Below are 13,541 nucleotides of genomic sequence, written 5' to 3' on the forward strand. Positions count from 1 at the left end.
AATTACAACAATTCTTCTCGAAGTAGTGAGATATTAATAGTAAGTGAAAACTAAACAGATTTTGAGCAGTGTATTTAACAGCAAAGGGCACTAAGATAAGTGTCTAAGGACTGCACAGCCATAGGTTCACTGACACTAGAGTAACCATCTGAATACAACTCTGATATATGCCTTTTTTCTTTTTTTTTTTCAGAAGTGAAAAAAAATCAACTAATATTTTACTTTATATTTGTATATTTATTGCTTCATAAAAGTAAAGAAGGCCTGATACAATTCTTATAAAGTCAGGAGACTTGTCTCATGCACAAGTTTGATTTTAAATGTACAAAAGACCTCTTATCCTTTTTCCCAGACTGCCTGCAAACTCAGCATGACGAAGATTTACACTTGGTTAGCCTTCTAATAATTTTTTTCCTGCCCATCATGGCTAAAAATGAAGCATAGAAATGAAGCTAGAGTCTGAAGCACATATTCTGCATGCGACCTGAACGTCAAGCAAATTCTATAAGCACAGAAGCACAATCCTGGCTTAAGCTTGTAACATATCCATATACCTCAGTCAGGCATAGACCAGGTGCATTGTATGAAATTATCATCTCCATGTCTCCTATGGACTTGCAACTTCTTAGTAACTAGATTATGTTCCATGACTTTTAACTTTTAAGAATAATAAAACTCAAGTGGTTTTCAAAGCTTCTATCAGCAACACTAGTAACTTCAGCAGAATTAACAGCTTGGGTAAGTGCAATGCTTTTTAATCTCTTTGTCCAAAAGTACCAATAACCTTTTGTTATAAGACATATTGACTTATGTTTAAAGCTGCATAACTGAAGAATTTAATATTTAAATTATCACTTTTCATACTATCTAGAACTGATGTTATTGACACAGTCTAAAAACAAGTACACTCACTTCTGGTTAGAGACCACTTTCAGACTTACCTCTTTACTCACTTTGCCGTATTTTTTGAAGTTTAGTGGTACTATGGTTAGATGGGGACATAGCCTTTTAGCAATAAATCCCGGCATGGCTGCACGCACCCCAAATCTCCTAGCATGGTAATTGGAGGTGGACTTAAGAGAGATTAAATAAGTTTAGTGTTCAGTAATAAAACTTTTCTTTAAGTTTAGAATTAAATAACGAAGTTCTAATCACATATCTCCATACAAAAAAAGACTGACAAAGCCAAGATTTTATGCACATTTTCACTCCCCCTCCTTCTGCCTCTCAATCTGCTTATACACTTTAAATTTTAATTAGTACACTTTTTACTGAAAAATCCAGCTCACATGGTCAAGTCTAAGAATTGCTGTTTCCTTTATTATTTTGGGTTTTTCCACACTTCATATGAAACAGTGTCATTATATTTCTGCTATTGTTTTATTAGGCTTAAGATTCATGTAATTGAATTAGCTATCTGTTTATTAGGCTTAAGATTCATGCAATTGATTTCTGTATTAGTTTAACATTCAGCCTTACCAACATACTCATTGATCCCACTGCTATAGGTTTTTCCTTCAGCTCTGGATTGTCTCTCATTTCCACAGCTGCATAGAAGGCATCCATGTCAATGTGTACAATTGTACTGCTAAGGTCACGGTTCTGTTCCAGTTCTATCACAAGTTTGTCCACCTGAACAGAATAAACCAGTAATTGAAATACTACTAACCTGGCAGAAGTGCAACAGTATAGATGATCCTAAAACTCAGATGAATTTTGCATACAGTTAGAGAAAAAAAACCTCAACAAATCTAATCCCAACCAAACCAGTACCAAAAAAAAAAAAAAAAAACAAAACAAAAACAAAAGAAAAACCAAACCCACACAAACGAACAAACAAACAAAAAAAACCAACAAAACTTTCTCAGGAAACTTGCTCTCAGAGAGAATGCTGCTGCAACAACTGGTGCAAAAAAACCACCCCAAAACCCAGTGGAAAAAAAACACAGCTGTTGTGGTTTAGCCTAGCTAGCAACTAAGCTCCTGCAGCCACTCAATCCCTCACGGTGGAAGAGTCTGAAGAATAAAAATGAGAAAACCCATGGGTTGAAAAAAAGACAATTAATGACAGAAAGCAAAAGCTGTGCATGCAAGCAAATCAAAATAAGGAATCATTCACTGCTACCCACGGGCAGGCAGGGTTCAGCCATTTCCAGGAAAAACAGCTTAATCATATGTAGGAGTTACTTGGGCAGACGAATGCCACAACTGCAAAAGTATGGCCTTCACAAAGTGAAGCCCACTTTGTAGGCTGAGCCTGATGCTATATGGTCTGGAATATCCCTGTGGTCAGTTGGGGTCAGCTGTCCTGGCTGTGTTCCCTCACAGCCCTTGTGCACCCCCAGCCTCCTCACTGGTGGGGTGGTGAGAAGAGCAGAAAAGGCCTTGGCTCTGTGCAAGTCTTGCTCGGCAATAGCTAAGCACCTCTTCATTATCAACACTGCTTTCAGCAGAAAACCAAAATACAGTCCCATACCAGCTGCTGTGAAGAAAATTAACTCTATCCCAGCCAAATCAGGAGAAAACTCCATCCACCAGACAACAAGCTCCATGTAACGTGACAAAAAAAAAGACATATTTCATTCAAACAATCTTTGTAAGACCCTTGAGTATGAAGCTTTACTTAAAGCACTTAGTTCTAGAAATGCAAGTTACTTAAAAAAAAAAAAAAAAAAGTACTTTAAAGAATTTCCAACATTCCTGAAGCTATCACACTTCAAAAAATTGGCCTAGAATGGTGAAGAGAAGATCAGCAGCTCACAGGACACATCAATGTATTTTGTCTTGCCAGAAATAAGGTCTCAAACACCCATGTTCAATTACTACAAAGTAAGCTACTGTCAATCCCTCAATAAAAGTCCTCAATTTTTGTCACAGGAACCCATACCATATAAGACTAAATTGCTAGGAAAAGTGCAAGTTATTTACAGAACAGCCTGTACACAAAGTGTGTTTCACTCCAAATGTTAAAGATGTATGTGTCCGTGAGCAGTACTGTTTCATCAGCTCCAAGGTGTTTTGAGGCAGATTGCTCTACACTTCAACTGTGCTTAAATTGCTTGTGTTTTTACCAAAACACAAGATCATGAGCTTGTTCCTGAAATAGTGTTGACCTATGAATGAGTATGAGTGTGCTGTCATGAAGAATTGTGAAATATTTGACACGGGATTTTTATGATGACTATATTGGCAGCAGCATCACACATCATTCTAGAAGTAAGAGAAAATACAGGAAAAAAACCCAAAAGAATGTGCTATCAAAATAAGATTATCTAACAATACTGATGGCAAGTCAACCTCAATCTACACAACAAAAGGCTGCTACTGCTAGTAGGAAGTCCCAATAGGCTTCACAACAAGAATTTCACTTTGCTTGCTGGCACCAGGACACACACACTCTTTTGATATCAGGGTACCAGCATAGCAATGTCTCTCAACTGACGATAATGCATTTATGGTCCTGGAGACCAATGTTTACATGCAATTTGCATGGTTCTTCTATTTTTTACTTCCCTCAACAGAACTGCTTAATAAAAAACCATACAAACTATCTTTGTGCTCAAAACACTTGAACCAAGGCAAGTGAGCTTGGAATGTTCTATTTAAATTGCTGATTAATGATTTACAGAGTATTTTCTTTGTTTTTTTCCCAAGTTGCCATGAGGGATGAAATGCTAGACCAGAGCTTTAAACTAGGCTACTCAAAACAGAAGAGCACAGTATGTTCTCTGAGGCTGAGAAAACTAGTTCAGACAAATTAAAAGCACAAGGGGGAAGCTATTCAAAGAAACAAACAAAAACCAACCAACCAACCAAAAGTGGGGTATTTATATTATTTCCATTATATTACTAATTCAAAAGGATTCATGTCACACTTAATTCATCAAAAGCGTCCTTATTTTAAATTCTACTTTACAGATAATTTGAGGTTCCTCTCAAATTCAAATTGTTTAATTAATACTATCGAGTGCTGCTCTTCTAGCATAACTTCTGTATTTCAATCTATCACATTTATAATAAACTTCTGTTTGCTTTTTCTCCCTAATTATATTGCTAACATGCTTACAGATTAGTTAACATACATATCTAAAGAATGAAGAAAAATTACATTAAACTGATAAGAAAAAAAAAAAAATTACTCTTCAGAGAAAGAAAGTGATACAATTAATATGCCAAAACAAAACACAACCAGATCTACTCATGAGAATTCTTGGCACTTACAAAACCTCTCCTTAAAATTTGTGGAGTACTTCCTTACATGCAAGCCAGGCTGACAAGTTTTTAAAAGCTGCTTTCAATAAACTTTTGTACAGTAGAGATACTTTTTTAATATGTATTTCTAAGCTAGATTTAAAAAAAAAACAAACAAAAAACACCAAACAACCAAAAAGTACAAATTATAATTAGAAGTTTAATTTTCCTTATAATTACTTAGAGATAATTTGAAGAGTAACTTCTCATTTTTTTCTTATCCCACAGTAGAATATGTAAGTTTTCAAAGCAAGACAGAAAGTCAATAAAAGCAAGACAATGGTAACTATTTACAGAATAAACATCTGGGATAAACCCAACATTGATGAAAAAAACCCAGCAATAAGTACAGCAGTTTACAGAATAGACATCTGGGATAAACCCAACATCGATGAAAAAAACCAGCAATAAGTACAGCAGTTTCTAAATCTGGTAGCAGCTGCACACTTTTTAATTTACTACAAATTACTGCTGAACATCAAGGAGTTCCACACATTCTAATGGCAAAAGCAATAGTATTGTGTTGCAGACTCTACCCTTTATTCATATTACTGTTCCCACCATGTAACCAGGATTTTGTCCAAAAGTCCAGGATGTGGAGACAATTTTTGTTTGGTTTTACCTTACAGGGCTTAAATCAACTGCCAGCTTAGGAAACCATACCTGAGCCTCTAACCATCCTACAAACAAGACTTCATTTGCAGATGAGAATATGCAGTGTTCATAGAGGTAGATATACAGATACTTTTCTAATTCCAAATAGTTCCCATTTAAAATTTTAGCAGAACTGGTTCTCTTATCACAAGGTAGTACTAAAAAGAAGAATTAAAAACTCAATAGATAAGAACAACAGAGAAGATGATAATAAGAACTGACTGTATCCATAACTGAATGGAGCTGATTAAACAATACACAGCAATTATTAAGAAAACCAAGAAAGACAAAGATTTGCCAAGCAAAAGGTGGAGGCCTGGGGAGATGTAGCTGGTAGGTAAGAAACAGAAAAAGTGCAAGGTATTTAGAATATCAAATAGAGAGAAGAATGGCTTCAAGTCCACAAATTTCAATGAGGACTCTGGGACAAGGACTGTTTAGTAAAGCGGACTGATGGTGATCTGTAGATGTGGGACAAGAAAGGAAAATTGAGGATATGAGAAATTAAAAGAAAGCAGAGGAGAGAGCAAAATGGTCAGAATTTGTGCTGGGAGAATGAGAGCAAAAACAATCATAAACTAGAGCTTATGTGCATACAGAGAATAGAACAAAAATCCAATGCTTCAAGAAGTTTTTACAGCAACAAAGATCTCAAATTAGCCAGCAAAAAGGTGTACCTACTACACTCCTCTATTGATAGTTCTCGTGCAGTGTGACAGCTGACTTTACAGTTTATCTATTGGAAATAAAGAAGACTGCTATTTCTGCAAGCAGCATAAAGATTTCAAGCACAGAATTTAAAACTCAGGTCCCAGTAAAACACATATGAGAGAATTTATCTTCTTAAGTTTATTTTTTTCTGTAGAGAAACCAGTTTTCATAAGAAACATTAAAAGATTATAAAATTATATTGCAATATCAAGAAATCAATTTCTCAAAAAGACAACATGAAGGTAGACAAAGCAATAGATTTTTTTTTGTTCCCACAAAGTGCACTACATATTCTCTCATTACATAACTATATAATAACACTGCTGAAAAAATTGGTGTTATTCATGTAATTAATTCTATAAGAAAGACTATTCTCTGTAAAATAAATAGTCCTCTGATGAAGGTAGGATGGAAACACAAGCATTTTTTCTGCAATTATATTACTTAAAAGCTACCCTAGTTAACTGAAAAAACCTTGGACAAGCGGAGTCTTAACTAATCCATGTTAAAGATTCATTAAAAATAATTGTGATATACAGGTTTACAACAAACTTTTCAGAGGTACTCAGAATGGCAAACTTTTATTGGAACAAATTTGAAACACTGGCATCTAAAGTATGAAGTGATTTGTAAACCTGAAATGAACAAAAAAGTTTGTACACCAAAAAGAGCTCAACCTCTAATCCTCACAATGGCACTGAAAATTAAAGGATGTGTTTAATCTTCACGTGCTTCAGTTCTCCATCTACACACACAAAAAAAAAAAATCAGTCTACTTTGCTGGAATATTGCAAGAATTAAGAATTCACAGTATGTGTTGTACAACATAGAAAACACTGTTAGAAAATCAGTAATTCGGCATTCAGAACTGGATTAGTCTAGAGTTCATATAAAGCTTGGGGCCACCCATCGAACATAAAGGACAACAGTAAATATTGAATAATTTGCCCCTCAGTGAACACAATCCAGTATGTGCAGTGAATGAAACGGGAATCCTGTCAAGGAAAACTAGCGAGCAATCATTTAAAGACTGAAAAACAGCACAAATGGAAAAGAAATTGGAAGGGAATTCAGCTCCTATAAACAATTTTAATTCTGTTGTGTCTAGTAATATTTGGTGTGCAACCTTTCTTTTAACGTTTCATGCACTGTAATACTTTGAAGACTACTATCTACCATTAGCATTTGAAAAGAAAAATAGCCTCTTCACCCGTCTAGTTTAGGGCATTTGCATTTCTTGTGAATGCTTGACATGATGATTTTCATTAATTAACTTCAAAAAGGCATATTATTGACAACTCTGATCTTTCTCATTCCATTGCAGAGCACTGAACACAAATATACGTAAATTCTAAACTCAATACTGATATGATACTTATTAGCAAAGTATTTAATAAAGCTATAAATAAATCATAATGACATAACCTCAAACTCAGACTTGAAAACATATGAATTGTTTCCTTTTACTCATTTAGAGAATATTTCAAAGTAATTTTACAAACTATTCTTCTAGCAAGTTTATATTAAGATGACACCATCAAAATATTGTGCGCTTTTCTTTGTACATCTAACATCAAATGGTAGTTTAACATTGTGCCTATAGGCAGAATTTAATGCAATAAACCAGAACACACCAAAATGTTTATGATCCAACATTTAGTCCAATTAAGTCTTTAGAAAATTAGTACCTGCATCTGTGCTTTCAAGAGCTGTTGTGTTGTAATTTTCTCTTTTAGCTGCATCATTCTTTCAATTCGTTGGTTAACTTGTTGATCTTTCTTAAGTTCATTTTCATAAAATTTGGAACCCTAAAAGAAAAAAAATCACAAAAAACCCTATGTTTTTCTTTTTGTCTTTACCTTGTATTTAAGCAACCACATTTGATCTTTAAATACAGAAAGCATAAAACATAGAGATGATTTCTAATGCATGCTTTGGATTTTCATATAAAAACACACACAAAAGACTACTCATTCTTTACATCTCTTCAAATGACACACATGTATTTCTCCTGCACAAAGGAGTTTAAGGAGTTATTTAGAGAACTTTGTATGTTTATTTAGTCTAACACTTAACAATAAAAATTTTGAAAGAGTAGATGAAGTCAAACTATTCTTTGCAACACCTTCAAGTTATGGACTACAAAACTCTAATAACAATTTATTTTAGCATTTTTTCAGGCTTCCACATAGCTTAATAAATATGGAAATATATAATGACATTGTGTAAGTCAAATTCACTTGTAATGTTGAGTTTTTTCTTGGCCATTTAATCTTGAAGGACACAGCAGAAACAGAAGCTATTTGGAAGAGGATGATGAAAACCAAATGAGTATAAAAAAGCCCTGTTGCTCTCACATATGCAATTGTTCCTTCAAAAAAAGGCATGAATACAAGGAGATCTAATAAAAATACAATAATCATGTACAGAATGTATAATGTGACTTTCACTCCTGACTCAGAACAAAAAAGGAGGGCATATAATGAAGCAAAAAAAAAAAAAAAATTCAAAACTAGGAAATAAAATATTTTTCTTGCAACAGGTCTTAGCTTATAACTGGAATATTTGCAAGAAAAGGCTTTTGTTGAACTACTTGGTAAAATCTGCAAAAATGAACACATCTTTAGTTCTAAGAGTCTGACCACCAAAATGTCACTGATACCAAGAATTCAGCCACAGCCAAGTCAGATTCAAGCATTTCTACAAAAAGCAAAAATATCCACTTTCATAATAACTATAAAAAAGATGATGGCAGAGCTGTAATATGTCACATTTCATTAGAAGAAATATCTAATTAGAAAAAATTAGGGTGTGTTTTCTTTGAATGTCAGATATGTCCTTTATCTTTTCTCCCCTATACCATGAAACACGACTTGCTGAGACTCAGAAATGAGTACCAAAATGTAGGTGTGGAAAGCAACCCGATTCTTGAGATTATTAATAAGTTCTAATTTTTTTTTCCCATTTCTTGCAGTGTTTCACAGTTGACATGCCATAAACCCTCTTGCAGTAAAGCTACAGGTAGTCTCTGTAGGTGTCATTTTAAAGATTATAGAAAAGCTTAAGGAAAAGAATCAATGCTTCTTTTCAGATTTCTTGATGTGTATCTGGCAATTATAAACTCTTGCCGTTTTTTGACATAAATATATGCTAGTAGTTAGATGTCTATACGTCAGTTTTGAAAACCTATTTTACAGTTTATTCTCTTTCATACCAGGAAATGAAACATAAATTGCTATAACAAAATAATTTATGTAAATATAATTATCCAGGCTATGTCTGACAAAGCACTGTTTTCAAGAAAGAGTGAACACAAAATATAGAAGAAAAAACTTATCAATAACAAGCTTGATAGCATATAAAGTGTCATCAATGTGAAACTGCAAGCAAAAAAAGGAAAAACGTTGCTACATAAGAACTGTTTGCAGCATGTTTCCTCTCTCTCCTCCTTTCTCCCTCCGCCCCACCACAGCAGATCACTACAGAGCAATATCAGTCAATACAGAATGCATGAGGAAAACATCAAAGCACATAATCTCGGGCCATGGTGACACCAAATAAAATAGACATTTGTGCAAGGAAAAGTAAGAAAACCCTGAGTTTCTCAGATAAAGTGTTATCCCTATATTGTTCTATTGGAACTCTCCAATAACAACTAGGATGACAAATATTTCAATGGTTTGAGGAATTGTGAGGGCCTCTGTGGATCTTTAGTATAAAGCTGCACAGTACTGGCCACTCTCTTGAATACTGAGAAGACAGTCATAAAGACAGGCAGTAAAAACTAGATTATAGAAAAATTTGATTACATCAAAGTAATCAGTTAAAGGAGGATGACCAAAAGAAGTAAATCTGCTTGGCTGATTAATGACAAAAGGAATGGAAAGAGGGAGAAAAAGAGGAAGCTGCAGCCTTCACAATTACATCTGGAAAATGCTGCAGTATTTATGTACTGCTTTGGAGAAAAAGGGAGCATTTAAGCATATACTCAGTTGTCCTCCTCCATGTCCTTGTGGATGAATCCAACACTACTCTAAAGTACACTAAACTATTGCCCCTCTCCTTCCTCCCCACATATAAATTTATTCTAAGATACAATTTATGCACACATGTGAGGGATAAAACTTTGGGAAGTGAGGAAGAGGGCCTTAAAATACTGGACCACAAATAAAGCATCAGGAAAAAATTAACCAAACCAACCTTGGTAGCTTCCATGATGATTTTATTGATTTTCTCCTTATCCAAACCCTGCATTCCAGCTTTGTTATCATTAAGGCCCATTCTAAGTAGAAGTCCATCATTGCAAGAGCTGTTAGAATTTTTTTTCATGTCATCCATTGAATTTCTTCAAAACAAGTACTTGTTTTATGACTTACTATCTGAAAAAAAAGTAATAAAATATTTATGTTTCAACTGAACAATAATTAGATTTTGTAATTAGTTTTATTTATCATAAATATGAAGACTTATATTCCTACAAAGTGACTGACTTGCCCCAAACACCAAATCAAACTGCCTATAACTCTATCAGTGTTTGGAGACAGTAAGACTCTCCTTTCTTATTAAATTAAAACCATTTTCCTTTAAAACCTCCCTTAGAGAAATTGAGCACAAACCAGCCTCAGATAAAGGCTAGTACCTCTATATGAAGTGGACTATATACCTTTATATGAATGGACATTCACCATACCTTACATATGAACATGACATTTGTGCCTGTATGTTATCCTGCCAGATGAAACATTACCACCTGAAACAAAAATACTGCTCACTATTACATGAAAAGAAAAAAAAAATGCAATATCTTTAAATGGAAGAAAACCATCACTCATTTGGTCATCATCCCTTCTTGAGTCAACCTGCAGAATCTTTTCTAGTAATTTCTAGCTCAAATTCAGAACCTTGTTTATATCAAAACTCATATTTTGAAAAGAGATGGCTTCAATTAAAAGTTTTGAAACCCTAATTCGGGATAAAATTGGTGCACTTTTTTTTTGCCATTAATGTGTTGAGCCATGGTATCCAACTACTGGAACTTACCAAGCCCTTACTACTCAACTACAGTCATCTGTAATTTCTTATACACACAGATATTTCTCATAGGTGAATTTCTGACATCTTCCCTTGTTCTTTATGGAAGTGAGTTGCTGAATCCTCAATAAACTCCTATTATAGGGTGAACTGTTTAGTTATTACTTGCCATCAGATGTTTCCAGCAATGGGGCATCCACCACTTCTCTGGGCAACCTGTCCCAGTGTTTCACCACCCTCACTTTAAAAACACATCTAATCTATACCAATCCCCCACAGTAAAAGCATTACCCCTTATAAAATTTCAAGAGGCCCTGCCAAAAAGTCCAAGTGTGATAATACCACAAATTATTTAAAATGTATTAATTACTGAAAAAGTATACAGAAACCATGTCTTCCTACCCCAAGTCACTGACTCATAAAACACTCCAGTTTTACTGTCATGCAGAATGGACATTCACTCATCAACTTTACACTGCTCCCTGTGACAGGAACCCTTGCTATTTGGAGAAGCCCCAATTTGGTGTATTTGCTTAAAAGCAAATATCTTAATCACAAAATACATAAATCTAAGAGTGTGTAATGTTTCCTTTAAATGCCCCTTTCCCATGTCAGGACTTAAATGGGCCTCATTAGCAGCCAAACACAAGAATGTCATTATATGTTTTTGCATTTAGAGGTGAATTTTTATTACTAAAGAACCACATGAGTAACTTCTAAAAATTAATGATGCCAATGTTCATATTTTCCTGAAGTTCTTCTGCTGAAGCATACTAGCAAACTGAAGACAAGATATTAAAGAAACCCATGTTTACAAAAAACAGCAGGAAAATATCTAAGCAGAAGAAGATAATTTTCTAATTGTTAGGGAAGGACTTCTAAAGGTAAAGAATTTGGCAGTGAATGGCAACAGTTGATGTAAAGCAAACCAACAAACAAGCAAAAACATTGAGAAGAACCACAAAATACCACTACTGTGTAGAAAGTTTCATGAGTTAGCTGGCATGCCTACAAATGTGACAAGATTACTAATTAAACCGTAATCAATGCTCTTCTAGAATCAGGCAGAGAAACTAAACTAAACTAGTAAGACAGGGTTATACAGTATTTGAAAGTGTCAAGAGATTGAAACGGCAATAAAATTAGAGCAACAATTTAGTTTCAAGTGCCTCTATCTTCATTCAAATTTAGCATTTTTTCACAGTTGACTGAACCAACCTAAAGGAAATGGCATGTATTTCATCCCATGCATTCATACTCCATCTCGTCTTCATTAAAAATCCTCCAATTTCAGCAACATAAACTCTGTATACAGTATGAAAAGTTAAATGCCTTTAAATTACAGTTTCCATGTAACAAAATAATGCAAAATATACAATATTTGTATATAAGAATATTCAGTTCAGTAGGCATAGCGTTATTATGTACATTATTAACACTTGCGAAGTACGCTGACAGTTCATCATTTGTTGACCATGTTAATAACATGAGAAGAACTATTAAGACTGGAAAATGACACCAGTATGGAAAAGCTTGAAAAATAATTTCTTTGCATACTGAGTTATTGTTTAATGCATGTAAGTTGTATACCTGTCCTCATAAATACAACAGACTCTGATATCTTTGCTATCCTATATTCCCATGACAATGTGAGCTGCAAAGAAATTACTAAGAGACACAATTGCCTACTGAACTGAAGACTCCTGTCAGTTCTAATCCTGTAGTGATTTACAAGAAAAAAACTGGCAGAAGGAACTGCACAACAGGTTTGTCAGCATTTAATAAATATACACTTAACATACATGGTGTTGTTAACCACACAGATTTCTAGCTAGTCTGTCCAAAACACTGTTTCACTATTCTCTCTCTCTCAAAATAAAACACAAACAAGTTCTTTAGAAAAAAGAATCTTTCAATAAAGATGTAATATCTTTACAAATGTAATAAGCCAGAGCATATGATAAATTAATACTGAACAGAAAATTGGGCCAAATTCATGGAAGTAAAAATGCCAAGTTCTCAAGCTGACACATATTAAATGCGCCTACTTTTAAAGTAGCAGATGACAGCATTTTACAAAAACGTAGATCCCATACAAGCACATGGAATTAGCTCTGAAAAAACAAGGTCCTAGAATTATGTCTTCTGCAACAGTCACTGACTTTAAGATGTAACAAATTACAGGCAAATCCATGTTTTTAAACATTAAATAATTCACACTTAAAGTAAACAGTTAATGGAGACCGCTTCTGACAATGTTCAAAAATAAATGTCAAAATATTTTATGCCATTCACCAAATTCTCTGAATAAAGAGTGAAGAGTGACACAAGTAAAACAAGTGGTACTCACACCCTATCAATTTTCTGTAGGCAAGACGCAAAGCAATTCTGTTCTAAATTCTAGTTTCAGTTTCTCTGTCAAAAAATCCTCATGTCTTTAGAACATCTAAGTTTATTTGAAGGGTAAAGAACCATGATATCTTCTTCTGCCTCTGTTCAGTATTTTAAAGGACCTTTTCAACTCAAAGATTTATCTCAAGTCTTTAACTAAGTTCTCCTTGCACTTCTAGATTACTGAGAACAAAGGTTTTAGTTTTTTAATCCATAAAGAAAATAATGAAGGAACTGAACACTCATCAGTAAAAACTACACTAGAGGTAGTGTAGTTATCTGTAACCTGGCTTCTACAGACATATTTAGTGCAAATGGATTAATATATGGTTTTTTTGTTTTTTTTTTTAACTTCGAAATAAAAGCCTAATACAGTTATTCACTGAGACCAAAACTGTTTTAGGATTAAGTGTCTGAATCATTCATATTTCTGAGCCTATGTTATTAGGCAATATGCTGTGGCATAACAAAGCTCCTTTAAGGATCCTCCTAAGAAAAACAGT

At 34.2% G+C, this 13,541-nt stretch overlaps 1 protein-coding gene across 5 annotated transcripts in view; it reads right to left on the reverse strand.

Moving 5' to 3' along the window:
* Positions 1–13,541, reverse strand: part of POLK (DNA polymerase kappa) — a 30,676-nt gene that overhangs the window by 14,494 nt on the left and 2,641 nt on the right. For 2 of the 5 annotated variants that reach the window (XM_030257366.4, XM_002187603.6), the window contains 4 exons: positions 9,817–9,995; positions 7,305–7,424; positions 1,480–1,632; positions 942–1,073 (listed from right to left, as the gene is read on the reverse strand). In XM_030257366.4, the coding sequence (XP_030113226.4) occupies positions 942–1,073; positions 1,480–1,632; positions 7,305–7,424; positions 9,817–9,954 (543 nt within the window). In that variant the 5' untranslated portion in view covers positions 9,955–9,995. Of the gene's footprint in view, positions 1–941; positions 1,074–1,479; positions 1,633–7,304; positions 7,425–9,816; positions 9,996–10,306; positions 10,367–11,865; positions 11,953–13,541 lie in introns of all 5 variants that reach the window. The other 3 variants (XM_072922213.1, XM_072922212.1, XM_072922214.1) reach the window with 3 other exon arrangements.

Source organism: Taeniopygia guttata, chromosome Z (assembly GCF_048771995.1).
Source record: "Taeniopygia guttata chromosome Z, bTaeGut7.mat, whole genome shotgun sequence".
Lineage (NCBI taxonomy): Eukaryota > Metazoa > Chordata > Aves > Passeriformes > Estrildidae > Taeniopygia > Taeniopygia guttata.